This window comes from Salvelinus alpinus, chromosome 17 (genome assembly GCF_045679555.1).
Source record: "Salvelinus alpinus chromosome 17, SLU_Salpinus.1, whole genome shotgun sequence".
In the NCBI taxonomy this organism is placed as follows: domain Eukaryota; kingdom Metazoa; phylum Chordata; class Actinopteri; order Salmoniformes; family Salmonidae; genus Salvelinus; species Salvelinus alpinus.
In genome coordinates this window covers 38617059-38644910 of record NC_092102.1, presented here as the reverse complement: position 1 = coordinate 38644910, position 27852 = coordinate 38617059, and the positions used below count along the sequence as shown (strand labels likewise).

General features: G+C 44.4%; 1 protein-coding gene across 1 annotated transcript in view; it reads left to right on the top strand.

Annotated features, from left to right (window-relative positions):
• The first annotated feature begins 1895 nt into the window (after positions 1-1895).
• The window catches only part of b4galt5 (UDP-Gal:betaGlcNAc beta 1,4- galactosyltransferase, polypeptide 5), a 57725-nt gene continuing 31768 nt past the window's right edge, over positions 1896-27852 (top strand). The window contains exon 1 of the mRNA XM_071348896.1: positions 1896-2445. Coding sequence (XP_071204997.1) covers positions 2340-2445 — 106 coding nt within the window. The 5' untranslated portion in view covers positions 1896-2339. The remainder of the gene's footprint in view (positions 2446-27852) is intronic.

The following is a 27852-nucleotide window of genomic DNA, read 5'->3' as shown; positions in this document are numbered from 1 at the left end:
AGCATCGTTACCCATCGCTCCACAAAGGCCGCGGCCCTTGCAGAGCAAGGGGCAACACTACTTCTAGGTTTCAGAGCAAGTGACGTAACTGATCGAAACGCTACTAGCGCGTACCCGCTAACTAGCTAGCCATTTCACATCCGTTACACTCACCCCCCTTTCAACCTCCTCCTTTTCCGCAGCAACCAGTGATCCGGGTCAACAGCATCAATGTAACAGTATAACTTTACGTTGTCCCCTCACCCCGACGCGAACCAGGGACCCTCTGCACACATCAACAACGGTCGCCCACGAAGCATCGTTACCCATCGCTCCACAAAGGCTACGGCCCTTGCAGAGCAAGGGGCAACACTACTTCTAGGTTTCAGAGCAAGTGACGTAACTGATCGAAACGCTACTAGCGCGTACCCGCTAACTAGCTAGCCATTTCACATCCGTTACATATATATATATATATATTAGCTCAAATAAAAAAAATAAAAAAGTTTTTGCTTTGTCATTATGGGGTAGATTGATGAGGGAAAAGCTATTTAATCAATTTTAGAATAAGGCTGTAAACTAACAAAATGTGAAAAAATTCAAGGGGTCTGAATACTTTCCAAAGGCAATGTATGTTTATTCCAGTGTGTTTCTATGATCTGTGGTTAAAATGATAAGGCCTAAAAAATGTGTCTCTGTGACATCAGTGATTTTCAAAACTTGTAACGAGTTTCTAGCCATAGGATATTTTCTTGCTAACCATGTCAACGCAAATCTCAGTGTTTAAAAATCACTGTTTTTAAAATGTTTAAACTTTTGATGATGTCATCAGAGAACTTTTTATCTCTACATTTAAATTAAGAAATGCTCAGTTTTCACATATTTAGACAGTCGTTTGGTGTTGCAGCTAATGAATATGAAGTTGAAAAGTGGCGGAGATGCCCTTTCATTTTTTTTCTTTTTTTTCTCGGTATCTGTTCTTTACTTTCCTATTCATATTTTTTTGCAACTTTTACTTTTACCACTACATTCCTAAAGAACATATGTACTTTTTACTCCCATACATTTTCCCTCACACCAAAAAGTATACGTTACAATTCGAATACTCAGACAGGACAGAATGGTGGTCCGATTCGTGCGCCTATCAATATACCTCGTCATCCCTACTTCCTCTGATCAGGCGGACTCATTAATCACAAACAGTAGTGATGTGTGGGTAAAATCACCAGGGAAGCCAAGCCAGGAAAAAAAGCCATATTACAACCTATGTGTTGGGATAATTGCGTTGTTTGCTCTATAACCTGTTAGTTCCTACTGTATGCCTTGACACCGTGATATATAAGCCTAAGGCCGTGACAATAAGAAGACAGTGGCAGAATAAATTCAACCACACCTTTGTTTCATCACAAAACCGGAGACATCTGTCCGGTGAAGTCCATAAAACATATTGCATGTGTAACAAAAAGTTACATGACCTACAGCATGGTCAAGCAAGTTAATGTTTCCGACATTTTCGGACTACTAAACAACTATTGACTTTGAACCATGGAGAGTTACCGCAAGTTGCAAAGAATACAGACGACGCCTCCACTATTCTAGCACCATTTCAACATAATTGAATCACCTATGCGTAGTCTAATACAGTGACAACTAAAATATACCAAAAACGATTTAGTCCAATTAATGTAAGCTAAATATGATGTCACAACTGAGCTTACTCAGTTTAGCTCAATGCTGATTAGCTATTATTTTATAAAAGAAAAAAAAGAAACAGAAGCCATTAAACAGTCATTTTCTATGAAGGTATCCTTACTTTTACTCAATAATGACTATTGAGTACATTTTCCACCACTGCATAAAGTCAATCGGTATCAGTGACGTAGTGAAAGAGTTTGCACACACTCCCTATGGGGAAACGAGACGCCTCCTCATAAAGGCATGGCACATTTTTTTGGTGGAAGGTAGACGCTAGTAGCTTTCCGTTCATAGTAGGCTACCACCGCCGGAGCGGCCGAGTACCCAGCGTCTGACTGTAGGCTAATGATGTCCTTCCACTGAATACAACACCAACAGTTTTGACTGCATTGTCGCGATTAGCTGTTCCACATTGGGACTTCTTCTAAACTGAATCAAAGCTGGCTTTAGCTGTCTACCTTTCGATTCTGTCTTTCTATTCGCTAGACTTCCTACTCGCTTGGCCACTCATCTTTCCCGCAGATCCCCTGCTGCAGTCGACAAATAAAACCGATTATTCGCGGATTGCGTTTACATCTGGACACGCTCGGGAGATTTGAGGCCTACTGTTAGCCTATCTCTATTGTAAAGAAGAAAACGTGTCTACGTGTTTTTGCGACTATATAATGCCGACACATCTACGATTTCGGAGAAGGTCATTCCTTGGGCTTATATTCCTCTTCTCACTGTCCACCACCGCATTATACTTCATCTATTCAGCGCCTGGTATCGGTAAGTCAGTCCCCATTGATCTGTAATACACTGAAATCACCCTTTATGTGATTATAATGAGATCCTCACGTCTGTGTGTTAAAATCATGTACAGCTCGCGCTGGCAACTAATGGGAGTGTTTCACAGGCTTGGGAAGCCGCGCGCCTCTGCTTAGGTTGCTTGGAATTCTCCAGACAATTTTATGGCTCATGATTCCGGGACGCGACTGGATGCTAGCAATGCACCTGCGTGATGATGGCGAAGTCATTGTTGATTTTCTGCCTCTGAGGATAATCAGAACGGCTTTAGGAGTGTAGGAGCAGGAAACTGCTCTTTTGCCGATGAGCAAAGTAGCATATTGGATCAATCTACTTATATTATTGGTTATGTTATTATCCTCACTAACGTTGGAAACATAAGGTTCAGAGTGCAACATGCATAGTTGAATAGAATATAATTAATGGAATGGAATACTTTGTTATAGAGGATTGATTTTTAGTCTGGGTACCAGTCTGTTTAGCTTTCATTCCTTCCACTCCTGTCATTTGCCAAGTCTTTGGCAATGATTTGGCAAAACACAGGAGTGGCAAGGAGTGGAATGATAGCTGAACAGTCTGGTACCCAGGCTAGATTACAGTAACTGGGCTGCTCCCACTCCTACATGACTTTACAGTAACTGGGCTGCTCCCACTCCTACAGGACTTTACAGTAACTGGGCTGCTCCCACTTTCACAGGACTTTACAGTAACTGTGCGGCTCCCACTCTTACAGGACTTTACAGTAACTGGGCTGCTCCCACTCCCACAGGACTTTACAGTAGCGTAACTGGGCGGCTCCCACTCCCACAGGACTTTACAGTAACGTAACTGTGAGGCTCCCACTCCTAGAGGACTGTACAGCAATGTAGCTGCTACCACTCCTAGAGGACTGTACAGCAATGTAGCTGCTCCCACTCCTAGAGGACTGTACAGCAATGTAGCTGCTCCCACTCCTAGAGGACTGTACAGTAACGTAGCTGGGCTGTTCCCACTCCTAGAGGACTGTACAGTAACGTAGCTGGGCTGCTCCCACTCCTAGAGGACTGTGCAGTAACGTAGCTGGGCTGCTCCCACTCCTAGAGGACTGTGCAGTAACGTAGCTGGGCTGCTCCCACTCCTAGAGGACTGTACAGCAATGTAGCTGGGCTGTTCCCACTCCTAGAGGGCTGTACAGCAATGTAGCTGGGCTGTTCCCACTCCTAGAGGACTGTACAGCAATGTAGCTGGGCTGTTCCCACTCCTAGAGGACTGTACAGCAATGTAGCTGGGCTGTTCCCACTCCTAGAGGGCTGTACAGCAATGTAGCTGGGCTGTTCCCACTCCTAGAGGACTGTACAGCAATGTAGCTGGGCTGTTCCCACTCCTAGAGGACTGTACAGCAATGTAGCTGGGCTGCTCCCACTCCTAGAGGGCTGTACAGCAATGTAGCTGGGCTGCTCCCACTCCTAGAGGACTGTACAGCAATGTAGCTGGGCTGCTCCCACTCCTAGAGGGCCAGTTTATCAGCTGAGGTGTCCAGCTGTAGTCATGAGTTTCTATGTGTGGCCCAAAGGTCAGCTGTTTTATTACACCACACTGTACTGTATTATAACTCTTATCTTGTTGTGTGGGATGATTCTTGACAATTTATTGCCTGTCTTATGCTGCCTATGATTGTCACTGTGAGAGTCTAACACAGCAAACTGCCACAGTTATTACGATAATGTTAATGCCACAACATGCTAGGCTACTGTTTAGAAAATATAGTTATTTCTTGATTAGACTCAATTAGTGGTGTTATTATTTATTTAATGAATGATCAGAACAGTTTGACTTCCACAGAGAGTGAAGAGAGATACAGTGGTGGAAAAAGTACCCAATTGTCATACTTGAGTAAAAGTGAAGATGCCTTAATAGAAAATGACTCAAGTGAAAGTCGCCCAGTAAAATACTGCTTGAGTAAAAGTATTTGATTTTAAATATACTTAAGTATCAAAAGTAAAAGTATACATTTAAAATTACTTACATTAATTAAGCAAACCAGATGACACAATTTTACAATTTTTTTTTTTAATTTACAGTTAGCCAGGAGCACGCTCTATCACTCTGACATAATTTTCAAATGAAGCTTGTGTTTAGTGAGTCCACCAGATCAGAGGCAGTAGGGAGGACTGGGGATGTTCTCTTGATAAGTGTGTGAATTAGACAATTTCTTGTCCTGCTAAGCATTCAAAATGTAAGGAGTACTTTTGAGTGTCAGGGAAATGTGTGGAGTAAAAAGTACATACTTTTCTTTAGGAATGTAGTGAAGTAAAAGTTCTCAAAAATATATACCCTAAAAATTACTTAAGTAGTACTTTCAAGTATTTTTACTTAAGTACTTTACACCACTGGACAGATATATGACTGAGTAAGCTAATCACCAGGGTGGGCGTGTCTCACTAAACTAGTATGTACTACTGTGCTGAGACGGATGAAGTTGCCCTTAATCTAAGGTCAGTTTTGTATTTGAGGAGGGTTGATCAAGCCTCTACTTCAACTCTGAGCATATAGCATTCCAGCCTCATGCTGTTGAGAAGCTTGGACATTAATCAATGTGCAGCTTTACATTGTGCATTAAATCTGACACAAATGACATAACTGTTTCGAGTAACAATTCCTATGATAAAGAACAAGTTAGTAGTTATTTAGTTGAAGTGAGATAACCGATCACATGGTTCATACTATTCAATCGGCCTGGACCCAATCAGAGGCAGGGAAGAAGGGTTACTATAGGGCATATGTTTTGTACAGTAGGTCATGAATGGTTTCACGATTAGTCAAAGATGGCCTTGCTAAAACTAACAACTAACAACGTGGTAATATATTTTTTTCCCTAGCACTACACAGCTGATTAAAATAATCAACTAATCATCAAGCTTTGATCATTTAAATCAGCTGTGTAGTGTTAGGGCAAAAACCAAAACGTGCTCCCCTCTGGGTTCTGAGGATCTAGTTTAGGAAACTATTGTGTATTGGTAAAGTAAGGATTTCGGACAGCACCATATTTCCCTCTGTCCTGGACTCCTTTAAATAATTATTTAATATGCTTATAATGCTTTATAAATGTATTATTTAAGAGACAATAGTCAGAACATCACTTCTATTTCAACATACAGCCATCAACGTACAATGTAGTCTAAACTGTTCTGACTTGTCTCTTGATCAGAAGCTACGTCCTATTTATTCAATAAGCTCATATTCATTGAAGCCCGGATATTGTGCTTCAACCACTTCACTGTAGAACATCCTGCTTTTCTAATGATCTTTTAACGCTGCTATACTGCTTCACTGGGACTAAAGGCACACACCTATATAATGCCGACCTCCCCTTACTCAACCCCCAAACTATTGTCCATGGACAGACATATAATACATGTATAAAGCATTATAAGCATATGAAATAATGATTTATAGTCAGATATTAGCTATTATAAAGACGGAGTCCTAGTTCAGCAGGCGTATTTCTTGGTAAACATTTTGATGTCCAGCACCTGCTCCAACCCATTGGCTGTTCAGTTCCTCCCTTGTAAGTCACATGTTGGGACTTTACAAATCATCAACGGGTAAGCTGATCTCCCTAAGTCATCAGAATGGTTATTGACCCACCTGTGCTTTTTACCTATTCAAGCTGACTTAATCAATAATTGAATCAATGTTCATATGGGGGAACACATCAACTGATGGGAATTGGCTTTGCAGGTCATGGGGTTTTTACCCTGACTCTTGTCTATGATTTTTTTTAAAGTCAGCCATATTACTCTTTGAACAATTGACGGCCGTTCTAAAACCATAATTGGCTTCATTCGTTTACCACCATTTTTTTTAAACTTCATTTATTGATGATCTCCATTTGTTAGTGCAAACAGTTTTCCTCCCCTCTGTTATCCTGTCTCCCCTCCTTCCCTCTCTCTCTCTGGTTTTCCTGGGTGTTGATTGTAGTGTTTTAATGGCTGCGTGACCCCTGAAAGTAAGATAGGGCCAGAAACAGAACTAGCAGCAGGCCATTAATAATGGATGGTAACTAGGAGCAGGACTGCTGCTACTAAAAGCTACAGTTTAGACCCCAACACCTGGGGCCTCACAGAGGGGTGATACAGGAGAAGAGGTCAGAGTAGAGTAGTTCTGGGGGTGGGGAATACAATGGGGTTAGGGAAGAAGGGCGGAAATTGACTAGGAAAGGGAGGAATGACATGGGGAGGAAGAATGATGGAGAGAGAGACATCCTCCATATAGCCTAACTCTCTCACATGCACACACACATTTAAACAAAACAAATATATTTAATTCATTTACTCATTTATAATTGGTAGATTTTGTTATGTGTTTTAACAAACCTTTATTTTAGTACTTTTTTTGTGTGGTTTTCATATAATACCTTGGGCTTCCAACCACAACCTGCACACCATTTTTTGAAATGTGTTTTTATCTGTATTGTTGTCTGTAATGTTGTCTATCACTTTCTTTGGTGCAAATAAATTCAACTTAAACTAATGGCCATACAGGGAAGGAAGGGGGAGGAGGAGTTTGTGAAGGAAACAGGGGAGGAGGTAGAGTGGAGTGTAAAATGGAGGGGAGGGGAGAGACAGGGGAGGAGGTGGAGTGGAAAATGAAGGAGGGGAGAGACAGGGGAGGAGGTGGAGTGGAAAATGAAGGAGGGGAGGGGAGAGACAGGGGAGGAGGTAGAGTGGAGTGGAAAATGAAGGAGGGGGAGGGTATAAGTGGTAGAGACAGGGGAGTGGTAGAGACAGGGGAGTGGGAGAGACAGGGGAGGGGAGAGACAGGGGAGTGGGAGAGACAGGGGAGTGGGAGAGACAGGGGAGTGGAGGGGGAGGGGGTAAGTGGTAGATATTGGGGAGGGTGTAAGTGGTAGAGACAGGGGAGTGGAGAGACAGGGGAGGGGGTAAGTGGTAGATATTGGGGAGGGTGTAAGTGGTAGAGACAGGGGAGTGGGAGAGACAGGGGAGTGGAGAGACAGGGGAGGGGGTAAGTGGTAGAGACAGGGGAGTGGTATAGACAGGGGAGTGGTATAGACAGGGGAGTGGGAGAGACAGGGGAGGGGGTAAGTGGTAGAGACAGGGGAGGGGTAGAGACAGGGGAGGGGGTAAGTGGGAGAGACAGGGGAGGGGGTAAGTGGGAGAGACAGGGGAGGGTATAAGGGGGAGAGACAGGGGAGTGGTAGAGACAGGGGAGTGGTAGAGACAGGGGAGTGGTAGAGACAGGGGAGGGTGTAAGTGGGAGAGACAGGGGAGGGTATAAGTGGGAGAGACAGGGGAGGGTATAAGGGGGAGAGACAGGGGAGTGGTAGAGACAGTGGAGTGGGAGAGACAGGGGAGGGGGTAAGTGGTAGAGACAGGGGAGTGGTAGAGACAGGGGAGGGGAGAGACAGGGGAGTGGGAGAGACAGGGGAGGGGGTAAGTGGGAGAGACAGGGGAGGGTATAAGGGGGAGAGACAGGGGAGTGGTAGAGACAGGGGAGTGGTAGAGACAGGGGAGTGGTAGAGACAGGGGAGTGGGTAAGTGGTAGATAGGGGAGGGTGTAAGTGGTAGATACAGGGGAGGGAAGAGACAGGGGACGGTGTAAGTGGTAGATACAAGGGAGGGTAGATATAGGGGAGGGTGTAAGTGGTAGATATAGGGGAGGGTGTAAGTGGTAGATACAGGGGAGGGAAGAGACAGGGGACGGTGTAAGTGGTAGATACAGGGGAGAGGGTAAGTGGTAGATACAGGGGAGAGACGGGAGGGTGTATGTGGTAGATACAGGGGAGGGTGTAAGTGGTAGATACAGGGGAGGGTGTATGTGGTAGATACAGGGGAGGGAAGAGACAGGGGACGCTGTATGTGGTAGATACAGGGGAGGGTGTATGTGGTAGATACAGGGGAGGGAAGAGACAGGGGACGCTGTATGTGGTAGATACAGGGGAGGGTGTATGTGGTAGATACAGGGGAGGGTGTATGTGGTAGATACAGGGGAGGGTGTATGTGGTAGATACAGGGGACGGTGAAAGTGGTAGATACATGGGAGAGGGTAAGTGGTAGATACAGGGGAGGGTGTATGTGGTAGATATTGGGGAGAGACGGGAGGGTGTATGTGGTAGATACAGGGGAGGGTGTATGTGGTAGATACAGGGCAGGGTGTAGGTGTTAGTTACAGGGGAGGGTGTATGTGGTAGTTACAGGGGAGGGTGTATGTGGTAGATACAGGGGAGGGTGTATGTGGTAGATACAGGGGAGGGTGTATGTGGTAGATTCAGGGGAGGGTGTATGTGGTAGATACAGGGGAGGGTGTAAGTGGTAGATACAGGGGAGGGTGTATGTGGTAGATACAGGGGAGGGAAGAGACAGGGGACGGTGTAAGTGGTAGATACAGGGGAGAGGGTAAGTGGTAGATACAGGGGAGGGTGTATGTGGTAGATATTGGGGAGAGACGGGAGGGTGTATGTGGTAGATACAGGGCAGGGTGTAGGTGTTAGTTACAGGGGAGGGTGTATGTGGTAGATACAGGGGAGGGTGTAGGTGTTAGTTACAGGGCAGGGTGTAGGTGTTAGTTACAGGGGAGGGTGTAGGTGTTAGATACAGGGCAGGGTGTAGGTGTTAGTTACAGGGGAGGGTGTATGTGGTAGTTACAGGGGAGGGTGTAGGTGGTAGATACAGGGCAGGGTGTAGGTGTTAGTTACAGGGGAGGGTGTATGTGGTAGTTACAGGGGAGGGTGTAGGTGGTAGATACAGGGCAGGGTGTAGGTGTTAGTTACAGGGCAGGGTGTAGGTGTTAGTTACAGGGGAGGGTGTATGTGGTAGTTACAGGGGAGGGTGTATGTGGTAGATACAGGGGAGGGTGTATGTGGTAGTTACAGGGGAGGGTGTAGGTGTTAGTTACAGGGCAGGGTGTAGGTGTTAGTTACAGGGGAGGGTGTAAGTGGTAGATACAGGGGAGGGTGTATGTGGTAGATATTGGGGAGAGACGGGAGGGTGTATGTGGTAGATACAGGGGAGGGTGTATGTGGTAGATACAGGGCAGGGTGTAGGTGTTAGTTACAGGGGAGGGTGTATGTGGTAGTTACAGGGGAGGGTGTATGTGGTAGATACAGGGGAGGGTGTATGTGGTAGATACAGGGGAGGGTGTATGTGGTAGATACAGGGGAGGGTGTATGTGGTAGATACAGGGGAGGGTGTATGTGGTAGATACAGGGGAGGGTGTATGTGGTAGATTCAGGGGAGGGTGTATGTGGTAGATACAGGGGAGGGTGTAAGTGGTAGATACAGGGGAGGGTGTATGTGGTAGATACAGGGGAGGGAAGAGACAGGGGACGGTGTAAGTGGTAGATACAGGGGAGAGGGTAAGTGGTAGATACAGGGGAGGGTGTATGTGGTAGATATTGGGGAGAGACGGGAGGGTGTATGTGGTAGATACAGGGCAGGGTGTAGGTGTTAGTTACAGGGGAGGGTGTATGTGGTAGATACAGGGGAGGGTGTAGGTGTTAGTTACAGGGCAGGGTGTAGGTGTTAGTTACAGGGGAGGGTGTAGGTGTTAGATACAGGGCAGGGTGTAGGTGTTAGTTACAGGGGAGGGTGTATGTGGTAGTTACAGGGGAGGGTGTAGGTGGTAGATACAGGGCAGGGTGTAGGTGTTAGTTACAGGGGAGGGTGTATGTGGTAGTTACAGGGGAGGGTGTAGGTGGTAGATACAGGGCAGGGTGTAGGTGTTAGTTACAGGGCAGGGTGTAGGTGTTAGTTACAGGGGAGGGTGTAGGTGGTAGTTACAGGGGAGGGTGTAGGTGGTAGTTACAGGGGAGGGTGTATGTGGTAGTTACAGGGGAGGGTGTAGGTGTTAGTTACAGGGCAGGGTGTAGGTGTTAGTTACAGGGGAGGGTGTATGTGGTAGTTACAGGGCAGGGTGTAGGTGTTAGTTACAGGGGAGGGTGTAGGTGGTAGATACAGGGCAGGGTGTAGGTGTTAGATACAGGGGAGGGTGTAGGTGGTAGATACAGGGGAGGGTGTAGGTGGTAGATACAGGGGAGGGAAGAGACAGGGCAGGGTGTATGTGTTAGATACAGGGGAGGGTGTAGGTGGTAGATATAGGGGAGAGACAGGTGAGGGTATATGGGGTAGGTGGAGGGGAGAGTATAAGGGGTAGGTACATGTGAGGTAGTCAGAAAAGTATGAGGAACGTAGTGGGTGCAGAGAGCAGGGAGAGGGACAGGGGAGGGTGGGAGGATTCTGGGATGAGTAGGTGAAGAGATGCCAGAGGAGAATGAAACAAATAGATGGCTGGAGAGATGAGGGGGGAGGGATAGACAGATCAGGAGTACCCTCGTTCTCTGTTACACTCCAGGGGAGCTTCCCGAAACACCAGTATGTTTTACCCAGAATGCCCCTCTCCCATAGGCTCAGTCCCTAGTTTCTGCGTCACTGGAGTGTAGTTATAAAAACACGTATAGACCCCCTCCAACAAGCACAACAAACTGCGTCACTCACGTGATACACACACACACACACGCACACACACACACATACTCATATGAGCTCAGCTTCTCTGTGGCCCTGGAGCATGGATGCTGTGATGCAGTTGGGAGACCGGGGATGCAGGCCACAGCTGGTCTTGATGGCTGCAGTTTACTTAATTAAAACATGAGAGGATCCCGTCGGAGCTGGGGAAGGCACAAGCCCTATTTATAGAGGCACCCACGCACTGGCACACTCAGAGCAAGCGAGACGAGAAAACCAGGTGCTTCTTCTGTGTCAGTGCTGTGTGTGTCAGTGCCGTGTGTGTCAGTGCCGTGTGTGTCAGTGCCGTGTGTGTCAGTGCCGTGTGTGTCAGTGCCGTGTGTGTCAGTGCCGTGTGTGTCAGTGCCGTGTGTGTCAGTGCCGTGTGTGTCAGTGCCGTGTGTGTCAGTGCCGTGTGTGTCAGTGCCGTGTGTGTGGGATTTGTTGTTTGTAGGTGAACCCCCAGGTGTACTGAATAAAGGGGATGTTATACTACTACATGGTGTGTGCCACTGTTAGTTCCATCGTGCATTCACTCACAGGGATAGCCAAGTTCCTGCCCTAAAGCCATCTCTAGTCTACAACCCATTGAACATTTTGGTTACGCTTGATTTTACAGTCTGCTAACTAGCTAGCATGCGAGCTTGCGTGTTATAGATTTCACAGTAAATTGGAAATACAATTGTTATGTAATAATTTGTTTATTTGGGCATCATCATGTCATTAAAATCTATGTTTATAAAACACTGACCACAATGCATGGTAATGTTTTCAAAGCTAAAATTGCAGCTAACCCTGCAGCATAGATGGAGTGTGATGATAGGTGTGATTACTACCTAAATTGGAGGTATTACTTTAAAAATATTGATGCAGCTTAACTGTCAACTTCCTTATTCTGCTCCCTTATATGGGTGTTGAGGAAGTAAGTTCACACTCTGTACCAGGAACAAGTAGGTCACAGTACGTTTGTGTAAGACATTCTGTGTCTGGTTATTCATTTATAATTGTCCTATGGGTTTAACCTTTATACTTGTGGGAATTGGCCTCTAATGGATAGGGCTAAATGGAAATGTTTCTTACAGAAGACACAAACATATGCATAACCATGGGAGCACATGAAAGAACAGTTTGGAGCTTATGGGAATATTATTAGACCAAAGTTGAGAACACGAGGTCACCTGACACAAGACTGAATCCAAACATGACACTGTTGATTGGAACATAAACATTTTTAAAAAATGACAGGGCCACACACCTCTCCAAAGTGTGCACAAATTCTAAGTAATTTCAATGCACTTTTATGACTCAACGAACAGTCTTCAACTATAAGGTGCTTTTAATAAAACAAATGTTGCAATCCTAGCTGTGCCATTAAGGAACTAGAGCCAGCACACTTTTAGTTGTTTTGTTTGGTACACATGTAGGCTCGGCCCTAATTTATGTGTTCTCTGTTACATGGAGCTGCATGGCAAATGGTCCAGGAACAAAGGTCAATACCCAAGAACTAGTCAGCCCTTCTCCCTCTGAGGGTCCAAAATGTATCTACGTTACAGTATCCAGAGGAGTGATAGATACCAAACATGAATACTATAGCATTATTCTACCTGAAACGGGTTCACTGAGGAGAACTCTGACGCTATCTGTATGGATGGATGATCTCTGTGGTAACTGTTCACTGAGGAGAACTCTGATGCTCTGACGCTATCTGTATGGATGGGTGATCTCTGTGGTAACTGTTCACTGAGGAAAACTCTGACGCTATCTGTATGGATGGGTGATCTCTGTGGTAACTGTTCTCTGAGGAGAACTCTGATGCTATCTGTATGGATGGATGATCTCTGTGGTAACTGTTCACTGAGGAGAACTCTGATGCTATCTGTATGGATGGATGATCTCTGTGGTAACTGTTCACTGAGGAGAACTCTGATGCTATCTGTATGGATGGGTGATCTCTGTGGTAACTGTTCACTGAGGAGAACTCTGATGCTATCTGTATGGATGGGTGATCTCTGTGGTAACTGTTCACTGAGGAGAACTCTGATGCTATCTGTATGGATGGATGATCCCTGTGGTAACTGTTCTCTGAGGAGAACTCTGATGCTATCTGTATGGATGGGTGATCTCTGTGGTAACTGTTCACTGAGGAGAACTCTGATGCTATCTGTATGGATGGATGATCTCTGTGGTAACTGTTCACTGAGGAGAACTCTGATGCTATCTGTATGGATGGATGATCTCTGTGGTAACTGTTCACTGAGGAGAACTCTGATGCTATCTGTATGGATGGATGATCTCTGTGGTAACTGTTCACTGAGGAGAACTCTGACGCTATCTGTATGGATGGATGATCTCTGTGGTAACTGTTCACTGAGGAGAACTCTGATGCTATCTGTATGGATGGGTGATCTCTGTGGTAACTGTTCACTGAGGTGAACTCTGATGCTATCTGTATGGATGGGTGATCTCTGTGGTAACTGTTCACTGAGGTGAACTCTGATGCTATCTGTATGGATGGGTGATCTCTGTGGTAACTGTTCACTGAGGTGAACTCTGATGCTATCTGTATGGATGGGTGATCTCTGTGGTAACTGTTCACTGAGGAGAACTCTGATGCTATCTGTATGGATGGGTGATCTCTGTGGTAACTGTTCACTGAGGTGAACTCTGATGCTATCTGTATGGATGGGTGATCTCTGTGGTAACTGTTCACTGAGGAGAACTCTGATGCTATCTGTATGGATGGGTGATCTCTGTGGTAACTGTTCACTGAGGTGAACTCTGATGCTATCTGTATGGATGGGTGATCTCTGTGGTAACTGTTCACTGAGGTGAACTCTGATGCTATCTGTATGGATGGGTGATCTCTGTGGTAACTTGTATCTGGACAGGGTGAACTCTAAATGACTCTAAAACAGGTTGTCTTGTCCTTTCAGGAATTCTGTCTTATTTACATAAGTCTCATCCCCCACACACACCTTTAACTGCTGTGACACCCTGTTTAGGTTGGGCCTTGGTGGTCAGGTTACTCTGGTAACTTGGTATCGTTTGATTGATCAATGGTTGGTTTTGGGTTGAAAGGTTACATCTTCAGATGTTATAAATGGAATGAAATGCCTTTGTTCTCTCTCGTATCCTGTATCCAGTCCATGGAGGAAGGTTATATGATCAATTCTCATTTTCTAGGCCTCCGGTCTAGTAAGTGTCTCTTTGTTCATGCTTTGTCTTGTAAGTTAACCTTAGGATCTATATACTTAGAATAAAGCCATGTAATGCATTGTAACTTAAGTTTATGTCTTGTATGTGAGTCCATTCATTTTACAAAGTAATTCAATACATTTGTATTTAGAAATTTCTTCATTGTCTATTACTGTAACTCAACTATGGTGTTCTTGCATATTGCTAAATAATCTTTATGGAGTCAGATAAACATTTTAATAGGCTAATTGCTTAGTCTTATTAGGAGTCGCATGTGATGCATTGATACACATTATGCCAACGACACACAACCCTGCATCCTCGCCATCACACAATTACTGTTTCCACAATCCAAACATTGCCCATTTTATAGACCTCACTCTGGGCCAGGTGGGCATCATTTGAAAGCTTGTTCTATTGCCAACATGACTAGCTAAGTTATAAAATAAGATCTTACGGTGTTAGGTTTTCACAAGGCAATTCAGAGAAATGTAACTTTGGTGCCATAGAAAGAAGTCATGAGTGCATCCAGGTGTTTTCTTCACAGTCGACTAACAGGCTCATTGTGTTCAGAACAACCAGGGTATGAAGCCATGTCATCTTGTAACTGTACATCACACAGTGATCAGAAACGTTGACACTGGATATGACATAAGTTTTATGACTTGGAAATGTGAAGTGCACATTTGGACTCGTGGGTATTTATTATAATCCTCAACATCTCATCTTTCATAATACATCGTCCTCTTCATTTACAGTATTCCCCTCACTCGGACAACCAAAAAGTTTCCCAGTTACCAGGAGGGATGGTGCTCAAGTTCAGAACGTCAGTCAGTATAAAACCCACACAGCACTGTGACGCACAGAGCCTGAGCTCTGACATCATGGAAAGAATTACTGTACAGCCACTACGTTCAAATGTAGGTGCTTTTTAGTGCCCAAATCTGCCATTTTCAACCCATGTACGAGTGTAAAGGCTACATGCTTTGAACCAGCAAAACAGTGCTTTAGCTTACTTAAGTGCCAGTGACTGACTACCCTGACACACACACACACACACACACACACACACACCTCATAAAAATGACATTGCATACATTGCCAAGGTGTTGACTGCTAAAGCTTATCCTGCGACGCCAGGCGGATGCCCATGGTTTTATGGCATACATCTCCATGGTATAATTCTCCCATCCTGATAGCATGTGAGTCTGTTAATTACAGGGGGAGAGTGGGTGTGAACTGCCAGTTAGTTCATGTTGCCTGCTGTGGTAACTATGGCTGTGTTATTATGGTCGGTCAGTCACCCACACACAGCGACCAGTGGTAGCACTCCTCTTTCTCTCAGACCCCGGTGACCCGGGATACCCAAAGAGAGAGACTGAGGCTAAAATGTATTACTAGAGAGTGGACAGACAGACAAGCCTATGCATAGTGTTGCAGCAGAGGGTTGGCTCTAATGCTTATTTAATGTTGTTTTATTGTCACACACTGGACAGGTGCAGTGAAATGTGTTGTTCTACAGGGTCAACCATCGTAGTACGGCGCCCCTGGAGCAAATGAGGGTTTCCTTGTTTAAGGGCACATCGACAGATTTTTCACCTCGTCGGCTTGGTTATTTGAACCAGCGACCGTTTGGTTACTGGCCCAATGCTATAACCACAAATGCCCTGCTGATGTTGCTATGCTCCACACACTAGCTGCATCTGTAATGTGTAGATAACAGGTTATAGCCTTGCTCACCTGATAACATCTAGTGAAAAATTTGAGCGAGCTCAGCTTTCACTCAACCTGCTCTGGTTGGGTATGTCCCCTCCCCAAAAAATAAGTTATTTCACGGTTTGACTGGCCTCTTCTGGTTTGACTGGTCTCTCCCTGTTTGACTGTGTCTTTGTCTCCATGCCAACCTCTCTTACGTCACCGTTTCCTTGCAGCATGCCACCTTTGAACCTTTGAAATCTGTTGTCTGGTTTTGGCAGGCTCTGCTTGTTTTATCTCGATAAACGACTCTACAGCTATGGTCAATTTGTGAGTTGGCAGGGTTTCAGCTGAAATCTGTTCATGCAGGGCCTAAATCGACTGCTTCTTTAAAGGTTTTGGAATCTGGTTTACTGACTCTAAAACCCTGAGGCTTGCAAAACCCATCACAGTGAAGGAAATGACTATCAGAAATATTGTGCCTGTGATGCAAAGTTTTTACATTTTCATTTTCTGTTGAATTTGAGTTGTGTTGTTTCCTTGATGACTCAGGGTCAGTTTGTACCCCTCTTCCTGCATAGCTTGCCTCTCCAGGCTTTTTAGTTTCCCCACCTGAGTTTCCTGCAAGGCAGCTCAACGAATAGCTGTGTTTCATTTTTGTGTGTGTGCATGCTTTTATTTGTCCTGTGTGCCAGACTGGTCTCCTAGACTACATGTAACATAGTAAGCGTAAATCCAGGACACTGAAATTTAGTATGCTATGTTGTATAACATGGAAGGTTACTTAATGCGTGTTCGAATCTCATCACGGACAGCTTTAGCATTTTAGATAATTATCAACTTTGCAATGACTTACTACTTTTTAGCTACTTTGCAACTACTAGCTAACCCTATCCTTAACCCTACTCCTAACCGTAACCCCTAAAGCTAGCTAATTTAGCGCTAGCCACCTAGCTAATGTTAGCCCCACAAATTGGAAATCGTAACATATCAAACATTTAGCAAATTCGTAGCATATCATACGAAATTGAGTTTCTCAAATTTACGTACAGAATAATACCAAATGCTCTGAGACTACGTTGTGTATGTGTCTGTGTGTAGGCGTGTACGTGTGTGTAGGCGTGCACGTGTGTGTGCATAGTGAGCCACTTCCTTCCAAGCTGCAATTTTGGCTTAACAATGGAAGGCAGCAAAGCAGCATCCTACTCATAGCATCATTTGAATCCTGATTTGTGTAAACTCAAAAGGGGGGTGTGTGTGTGTGTGTGTGTGTCAGCGCTCATGTCATGACCATGGTGGTGTGTAGCAGGGTGCTTTGCATTTTGGCAAACGCGAATGGAGGCAAAAACCATGTCTGGCTGTCAGTCTGTCTTGTTGACCTCCAGTCCGTGTGTAGCTGGTTGGTAGGTACTAGGAGTCTGCCTAGATAATGACCATTGAGGGTAATGTCTAACTCATTAACTTTGTTGGTCAGAGAGGCAGCACTTTAGAGCCAACAAACTACAAACAACTATTTGGGATTTATAATGCAAAATTGAATTAATCTGCTTAACAATACCATTCAGTCCATCCAGTTTGTTTCATCCATGGTCTGAACGGTCTCCTTTCGTGTCACATCTGAGGTGAAAGAATTGGACAGGTGAATGTACACAGTGTACAAAACATTATGAACGCCTGCTCTTTCCATCAACTGACCAGCTAAATCCAGGTGAAAGATCCCTATTGATCCCCGGTGTTCTTAATGTTTTGTACACTCTGTGTATATTTCATCCACCATATTTCTTTCATGTGTTTTTACATCAGTCAAATTGAAGATGATGAGGAGAGGAAGCCTCCAACCACTAAGATGCCTCATCCTATATAGTGTATAAAGTCCTCTATTCTCCATGATGTTAACACACTATCCCAGATGAATAATGATACTGCTCTTTTCTCTTGACACTTTTATAGACCCGGCTGCCTGTGTGGTTGCCATAATGGTGAGGACCGGGTTTGGACCTGGGTTAACATAGTGTGTACCTTGACGTGTGTGTTTTTGTTGTATATTTAGGCCTTTCTGGGTCTGTAGGATGTGCTCTTACAGTGGCTCCACTTTAGAGCAGGTCTGTGCATCTCCAGTCCTTGAGGCCAATAGTGAGGCAAATTTATTTTCTCTCTGATGCTTCTTTGATCAATTCACACAGTTGGCTTCTTAGGGCTAATTTCCAATCACTAGTTAATTTTAACCCTAATTGTAACCCTAAACCAAACCCCTGAGCTTAAAATAACCTTTGTCCTTCTGGGGACCTGGAAAATTGAAAATGTCTTGTTTTACTATCCTCGTGGGGACTTTTGAGGAAGGCACACACCCACACTGCAGACTTTCCATAGATTGAATGTCTCCTCTTTAGACAATGATACCTACTGTCTGTCTATCTGACGTATGTCATTTTCTTGTGGTTACTGTGGTCCCCAAGACCTTGATCAGACCGGAACACTGACTTTGTGTATCTTTGTCGTCACAGTAACAACACAAACATTTTGCTTCCAGCCGCAGTGCTTTGTGTGTGTGTGACTGCAGTTCCCCCCCCCCCCCCCCCCAAGAGAACCAAATGGAAAAGGCAGAGTTATTCTGTGCCTGGTGCATACGTCCAAACACACTTAATCAGTCCCCATGCGTTTGGAATAGGTTATTGCTCTGCTGTGAAGGGAGTTGAATATATGTTTGGAATTAAATTGATTACGCCCAGTGTGGTTAGATTAGATTTCTCATTTTGCCATAATAGTAGGCCTATTCATTCATATCTGCCAAATGGCCATTTCAAAAGAACAAGCAATTTGTCAAAGTGACATGGCCACACATGGGGAATCAAACCGTGAAACCTCTATGAATTGATTACTTTTCATTTGTTCAATGGAAACCAGTTGACTGCCCTCTAGAGTGTTAGGTAGGTGGGCCTATGTCTTCCTGCCCTAGCTGCTATTGGACCCATTGTTTTAAGCGTGTGTAAGGTGAGGCCCAAGGACATGTGATGCTGAATGCTGTATTAACAAAGGAATTTAGTTCACCTATCGAGTCACTCTCAAACACCAGAAATCCTCTTATAGCCTTTCCTTGACCGTGTGATCCGTCCTTTACGAAAGCACACACACATACACACATTCACACTATCTCTATTGCAATTTCTCTTTCTCTCACTCACTCATTCACAACTTAATGAGCATAATCTCGTGTGGTTACCATGGGACACAGTGCTCTCTTGAGAGGCTATTAAGCAGGGCTAAATAGTTGAGAAACCCACTTCCTCACTGATATGGCATGGACAACTTATCTAGTTATCTATAGCAATCTATTGGTACATTATCAATGCTGCCCCCCCCCCCCCCCCCCCCCCACACACACACACACACACACACATTGTAGGCTAATAAAGATGATGTATGTGGAAACTTCTGTCTAATTTACTGTGGGCCAATAAAGTGGCTGATAGACCAATGATGTCACGGACTCCTCCTAGATACACACTAACAGTCACACCTCTCATAAATAAATGGACCCTTCCATCATGTTGTGAGAATACTTCAGAAATACAAACTAGTGTCTGTAGGTTTTTGGTTTTTCCTCTCAACTAATCCCTAGACAACCAGGTGAGTGACGTTCCTTACTAATTAGTGACTTTAATTTATCAATCAAGTACAAGGGAAGAGCGAAAACCCACGGACACTTGGCCCTCCGTGGAATGAGTTTGACACCTGTGTACTATTGCATGGCAGCTTCCTCACTGAAAGTATAGGCAGCACCTCTAGGTCACCATTGTGTCTTCTTGTTTCAGCACAACATCCTGTCTCTATCCACCTCTGACGCAGATTAGTTCCACCTAGTGACCACACTAGCAAAACCACATGATCCTACTCCAAAACATGTCAACTTCTTCTGTCACTCAGATTCAGATCTATTTCATTTAGATGTGTTGTCCTCTAATCTAGGGTGTTTTTTTTATTAGGTGTGTGAGGATGGGGGTAGTTTGGAGTAAGGGAGATGGACACTAATCACCAGTGTAACCTGAGGGACAGGAGAAGAATCTCTTTGTTTCCGCGGCCCGTCCCTCCCCTTGTTATTGATACTGCTGCCGTGGTTACGCTGGTCTTGTGCTGCTGGCACACAGCAGCTGGTGGTAATGGAATCACTTGTTAATGTCAACAACATGACCACAACATGAACAGCCCAGTTATCTCATCTCATAGGGGGCAGGTTGATGGGGGGGATGATGATGATGATGATGACATTGTCCTCACCAGCATAACAAACAATCTTGTTAAGACAAATACTGTAATGATGGTGATGACAATTTTAACAATGTACCCTTTCCACTTTGCCATTGCAACAGATCCTGTTGTTGACCATGCCGTCTCAGCGATCTGCTTTTCAGGAACTCCTGTGTTTTCCTGTTGTCTGTTCCCCATGGTACCATGTATAAAAAGAGTCTTGTTAGAGCTGCCCTGTAAATCCTTTAGAGGGGAGTTAAGTTGTTAATAATTTGGAGTAGCTAGCTGGTTGTGCTCAGACCTGGTCGTGCTCAGACCTGGTCGTGCTCAGACCTGGTCGTGCTCAGACCTGGTCGTGCCCAGACCTGGTCGTGCCCAGACCCAACGCCAAGTGAATTAGGGCTAATTAGGAAAGGCTGGTTTGGCTTGCTCAGATAAGAACCTGTCGTAGTAGACTAGATGTAGTTAGAAAAACCGGTATCTTTCTGCAATTCTACACATTTAGCCTATTCAGGGTTATGCTAACATAACTTTCTAGCTAATAAGTTAACTCCAAATACTTTTTAGCTAATAGCAGCTGTTTAGCTGGTTAAACAAAGGTTAGCCATGTGTTGGCAAAAACGTCACGCAAGCTAACCAGCAGCCACTGGTACTTGCTGCGACTGGTACTTGCTGCGGGTGGTACTTGCTGCGGGTGGTACTTGCTGCGACTGGTACTTGCTGTAGGTGATTTTTCAACGCCAATGTCAGATACTCAGTGAGTGTAATATACTCAATATTAGGAGTTGAGATGTTCAGTTGACGTCATTAGAAAGAAGATATTCCACTATTTTCTACTGTAAGTATGTAATTCACAATTTGTTTATTCTGTTGCTAGTGATATTCATCTTCGAGGACCCCCTGCAGTACCCCCACAGACCCATAGATGGCCGTGGACCTCAGGTTGAATACCCCTGATTTAGAATATAAGTTTAGGGAAATGAATAAGGATTAAGGCCGCTTTGGGACTGATGCCTTTTTGAGCTATTTACATCAGCTGTTACATCAAATTTAGTATACCCAGCTCAATCATGAATTATTTAAAGTTAAAGTGCAGTTGCAATACTTTCAGTGTTACTCTGGAGCTCTGGATGTATTTTTACATTTAGCAGTGGTCATTTAGCAGACGCTCTTATGCAGAGCAACTTACAATTAGTGGATTCATTATTTATGTAGCTAGTTAGCTGAAGGTTTTTTTTTAGGCTTGTAGTAGCTTCTGTGTCTAACAATGTATGTTCTGGACCTGCAGTATAGGGTTTTTCTGTATCTTGCAGTTGTATGTCTGTAGTTGTTAGCTTCTTCCGCCCTGTATGTAGTGTTAGCGGAGTGTGCTTTGGCACATTTGTTCAATGAACAGTAGCAACCCTCAGCTGTGAGGAGACCTCGCCCTTCTTCTGCTGAGGAAGAGCAGGAGATGGAGAGAACGAGGGTGTGCGTGTTTTTTTGTTGTTGTGTGTGTGGCTTTTCTGAGCCATAGTGAGCTACTGCAATAACACAAGACTGCTCTGGACAGATGCCAAATAAAAGTGCAGTGTAGAATCTGCCTGCAGAGGAGGGGGGTTGGAGAGTGGGATAAGGGGTGAGGCTGGGGATGCTGTAGGAATGAATCACTGCTCTGTAGCGTGGTCTGACAGGGAAGCTCACCTCCCTGAGACGATGAGACTGAATGCTGCCTGGGATGGGCACAAATAGAATTCCTATGTGTGTGTGTGTGTGTGTGTGTGTGTGTGTGTGTGTGTCAGTTGCAGGGTATTGGGTTAACCAGCTTTAGGGGATTACAGTGTGCAGACGGTGTCATTTAGGGATGAGCAGGGTGTGCCTGTGAAACAGATGAGGAAGGAAAAGAAGGGATTGGGAGGTGGAGGGATGGATGAGACCGGCAGGAAAGAACAGTTGTGAAAGAGTGGTTCTGTGAGGAGGGGAGAGAGACGTGGGCTTATCTCTTTTTAAAATCCTACCTAATAGTATCCACCCATTTTTCTGTCTGCTCTCTCTCTCACCCTTTTTCACCTGAGTAAAGTCAACTGGGCTCTGTCCTCTTCTCGTAGGGTATCGCTTCACTAACCCACTCTGAAAGAAACAAAGAGCGTCTTGTTCTACCGCCTGCCTGCTCTGTTTACCACAGCAAGGATACAGCCAACAGTGGAAGAGAGGAGCGAGTGAAGAGAAAGGCAACAGTTGTCTGTCCCTCAGTTCATTTTCCAGTGTTATTCTACAGTAGAAGTGAGAATGTGTTCCTGGTACTCTAGTTTTGTATTTATGTTGTTCTCTTCATCTGGTCCCCATGTTTCTCTGCTATGTTGTGTGGCTCAGCTCTGTGTGCAGGATGACTCAGGAGGCACACACACACACACACACACACACACACACACACACACACACACACAAGGGACAGAAGAGCAGATGGAGGAGCAGAGTGGCCGGTGTGAGACTGAACATGAACTCTAGCCGGCCCCCTGCTCTCCCTGCTGGCTTATGTCCTCAATAGTGTGTGCGCCATATTGTGTGTGCTCACTTCTCTTCCTGTCCCTCCTGAACCAGCCAGCTTTTTGCCCTCAGAATAGCCTCAATTCGTTGGGGGCATGGACTCTACAAGGTGTCGAAAGCGTTCCACAGGGATGCTGGCCCATGTTGACTACAATGCTTCTCACAGTCGTCAAGTTGGCTGGATGTCCTTTGGGTGGTGGACTATTCTCGATACACACGGGAAACTGAAAAACCCAGCAGCATTGCAGTTCTTGACATAAACGGGTGCACCTGGGATCTACTACCATACCCTATTCAAAGGCACTTTCACCTTCTGAATGGCACACATACACAATCCATGTCTCAATTGTCTGAAGGCCTTCTTTAACCCGTCTCCTCCCCTTCATCTACGCTGATTGAAGTAGATTTAACAGGTGACATCAATACTGGATCATATCTTTCACCTGGATTTACCTGGTCAGTCTGTCAACGAAAGAGCAGGTGTTCCTAATATTTTGTACACTGTGTAGCTCTTCCCCCCCATATCTCCTTTAAGCATTCTTAATTAAATGCAAGCCTGCCAGTGAGGTTACTTATGATAAAACCCAACTCCACGCTTGGATACTGTAGCTAGATGTCACTTTCATTTGCCTATCACACTTTTGCATTATGTCAATTCTACATTGCAAAAGTTGTGTTAGAAGTTCTGTTGTCACTCCCATGTACTTCGGGAGTTCTGTTGTCACTCCCATGTACTTCGGGAGTTCTGTTGTCACTCCCATGTACTTCGGGAGTTCTGTTGTCACTCCCATGTACTTCGGGAGTTCTGTTGTCACTCCCATGTACTTCAGGAGTTCTGTTGTCACTCCCGTGTACTTCAGGAGTTCTGTTGTCACTCCCGTGTACTTCAGGAGTTCTGTTGTCACTCCCGTGTACTTCAGGAGTTCTGTTTCATCTCAACTGTACATATGGGTAAAATGCATGGAGAAATTCATAGAACACTGATGTGCAAACTGGTTTTGGATATGTATGCAATTTGGCATCTGGGCTGTTCAGTGACCTATAGTGTTGACACTGTATCATTTCAACACCCCCCCTTAGGGCTAGTACACCTGCTGACACTGACATGGATAAAGAATGTGAGTGACCCTTTTTAAATAATGATTATGTCTGTTTGAATTTCTTTTTAGATAATGATTGTGTGTTTGAATTTCTTTTTAAATAATGATTATGTCTGTTTGAATTTCTTTTTAGATAATGATTATGTGTGTTTGAATTTCTTTTTAGATAATGATTATGTGTGTGTATTTCTTCCTATATGATTGCCCATAAGGGGGTGTTGTGCGTGTGTTGCTCACTATTGTCAATGAATGATTCATATCTACCAGTAAGGAGGGTTGATGGGTTTCTGGGGAAGTACTGTCCCTAGTTTCCTAATACAGATGACTCACTGCTGCTCACAGGTTAGTTTCATTATTTATGTGTGTCTCGTGTTTAGGGCTATTGGGTTGACTCAGAGGATTGTCCTAATCAGTGCCAGAGCTAATTTGGTGACTAATGGCATTAATGTTGTTGATCTTACTCGGTAGCTGTTCGGCTTAAGGGGATCCCTAACACGCATCTCTCGCTTGCCGTTTCTGTTTGACCATAGCCTACATTTAATGAGGAGTTGATGAGGATGTTGCATGAATAGCGTGTGGTCTCTGGCTTGTATCAGGCTTGGCCTGGTGCTGAATTGGGAGAGGGGGTGGAGAGAGACGGAAGAGGAAGTGTTGTCTCTAGCAGGAAGTGGGCATGGTGCCAAAAAGTGCTGTGGTGAGTGAAGTCATCATGGAACACAGACGGGAGAGCAGTTTTCCTCTTAAAGTGAGAATGAACAGATTTCTCTCTTCCATCTCAATCCCTCTCAGATGAGAGAGGAAGGGATGGGGAAGACAGGAATTTGTTAGTGCGGGAAATCATAAGATTGGAATGTGGTTGGAAGGGGAAACTCCACCGAAGTTGTACAGACATCCGGCCCTTTTATAAATATAAGAGTTGAAGTAGTCATATTCAGCGTAAAGTGCGTGTGTGTGGTCATGAATCAGATATTTATTTGTGTCTGACAGAGAGAGGAATTAATTCCCGCTTCTAGAAGCCATGTGTGTGTGTGTGTCTCTGGAGGTGTCTACAGAGTGGCCCCTTGGGAAAGACAAACACATGCAGCTGATAACTTAAGGTTATGTAATCTCCGGCAACCAGACGGATGGGGAGCGCGAAGGATGGAGGGAAGAGGAGAGGAAAAAGAGAGGGGTAAGAGGGAGAGAGATATGATGCAGAAAGAAATGACATGGGGGAGAGAGATGATGCAGAAAGAAATGACAAGGGGGAGAGATATGATGCAGAAAGAAATGACAAGGGGGAGAGAGATGATGCAGAAAGAAATGACAAGGGGGAGAGAGATGATGCAGAAAGAAATGACAAGGGGGAGAGAGATGATGCAGAAAGAAATGACAAGGGGGAGAGATATGATGCAGGAAGAATTGACAAGGGGGAGAGGGACATTTGTTGAAAGGAATGACAAGGGAGAGAGGGAGATTTGTTGAAAGAAATGCAGGTCAATACAGCACAAAGAAGAGATGAGAGAAATAGAGCGAGTGATCAAGATGAATGAGTGAGATGAATAACACGGAGGAGGGCATGAGGGAGAGAGGGGGGCATGAGGGAGAGAGGAGGGCATGAGGGAGAGAGGAGGGCATGGGAGAGGGATAGTACAAAACTAGGGTAGAGAGATGAAAAAGAAGGAATGTGACAAAGAACCACTTTTTTTGTAGACTAGTTAAATATTGAAAGTGCATGCAAAGCCAGTCATTCTATGCTTTCTGGAAGTGTTTGTGCATGTGTAAATATTGATGAAAACATCATCAGTAAAACAGAAACGGTTACATAGAGATGTAGGGCTTCCATATGCAGTACCTAAAAATGTTCAGACCCCTTGACTTTTTTTACACATTTTATTACGCTACAGCCTTATTCAAAAATTGCAGAGTTTTTTTGTTGTTTTAATCAGTCTACACACAATACCCATAATGACAAAGCAAAAAAAGTTTTTTTAATAAATAGAAATACCTTATTTCCTATGAGACTTGAAATTAGCTCAGGTGCATCCTGTTATCAGTGATCATCCTTGATGTTTCTACAACTTGATTGGATTCCACCTGTGGTAAATTCAATTGATTGGACATGATTTGGAAAGGCATAACTGTCTGTATAAGGTCCCACTGAGACAGGATTGAGTCGAGGTACAGATCTGGGGAAGGGTAACAAAAAATGTCTGCAGTATTGAAGGTCCCCAAGAACACAGTGGGCTCCGTTCTTAAATGGAAGAAGTTTGGAACCACCAAGACTCTTCCTAGAGCAGGCCGCCTGGCCAAACTGAGCAATGGCAAGACGGAAGCTAGACAGCCTGCTTGGAGTTTGCCAAAAGACTCTGACCATGAGAAATTAATGATGAAACCAAGATTGAACTCTTTGGCCTGAATGCCAAGCTGACACCATCCCTACGGTGAAGCATGGTGGTGGCAGCATAATGTTGTGGGGATGTTTTTCTGCGGCAGGGACTGGGAGACTAGTCAGGATAGAGGGAAAGGTGAACGAAGCAAAGTACAGAGATTCTTGATGAAAACCTGCTCCAGAGCGCTCAGGACCTCATACTGGGGCGACGGTTCACCTTCCAACAGGATAACGACCCGAAGCACACAGCGAAGACAACGCAGGAGTGGCTTTGGGACAAGTATCTGAAAGTCCTTGAATGGCCCAGCCAGAGCCCGGACTTAAACCCAATCGAACATCTCTGGAGAGACCTGAAAATAGCTGTGCAGCAACCCTCCTCCTCCGAACTGACAGAGCTTGAGAGGATCTGCAGAGAAGAATGGGAGAAACTCTCCAAATGCAGGTGTGCCAAGCTTGTAGCATCATACCCAAGAAGACTTGAGGCTGTAATCACTGCCAAAGGTGCTTCAACAAAGTATTGAGTAAAAGGTCTGAATACTTATATTTCCCTTTTTTTATTTGCAAACATTTTGCTTTGTCATTGTGTGATATTGTGTGTAAAAAAAAAAATGTATTTGTATTTGTATTTTTTTAATCAATTTTAGAATAAGGCTGTAACGTAACAATATGTGGAAAAAGTCAAGGGGTCTGAATACTTTCTGAATATACCGTACAGTCGTGGCCAAAAGTTGTGAGAATGACACAAATATTAATTTCCACAAAGTTTGCTGCTTCACTGTCTTTAGATATTTTTGTCAGATGTTACTATGGAATACTGAAGTATATTTGCAAGCATTTCATAAGTGTCAAATGCTTTTATTGACAATTACATGAAGTTGATGCAAAGAGTCAATATTTGCAGTGTTGACCCTTCTTTTTCAAGACCTCTGCAATCCGCCCTGGCATGCTGTCAATTAACTTCTGGGCCACATCCTGACTGATGGCAGCCATTTCTTGCATAATCAATGCTTGTCAGAATTTGTGGGTTTTTGTTTGTCCACCCGCCTCTTGAGGATTTACCACAAGTTCTCAATGGGATTAAGGTCTGGGGAGTTTCCTGTCCATGGAACCAAAATATCGATGTTTTGTTCCCCGAGCCACTTAGTTATCACTTTTGCGTTATGGCAAGGTGCTCCATCATGCTGGAAAAGGTATTGTTCGTCACCAAACTGTTCCTGGATGGCTGGGAGAAGTTGCTCTCGGAGGATGTGTTGGTACCATTCTTTATTCATAGCTGTGTTAGGAAAAATTGTGAGTGAGCCCACTCCCTTGGCTGACTTGTGGAGATCTACCCCAAAAAATTCTGAGGCCTTGGCTGATTTCTTTAGATTTTCCCATGATGTCAAGCAAAGAGGCACTGAGTTTGAAGGTAGGCCTTGAAATACATCCACAGGTACACTTCCAATTGAATCAAATGATGTCAATTAGCCTATCAGAAGCTTCTAAATCCATTATATCATTTTCTGGAATTTTCCAAGCTGTTTAAACGCACAGTCAACTTAGTGTATGTAAACTTCTGACCCACTGGAATTGTGATACAGTGAAATGATCTGTCTGTAAACAATTGTTGGAAAAATTACTTGTGTCATGCACAAAGTATATGTCCTAACCAACGTGCCAAAACTATAGTTTGTTAACAAGAAATTTGTGGAGCGGTTGAAAAATGAGTTTTAATGACTCCAACCTAAGTGTATGTAAACTTCCAACTTCAACTGTG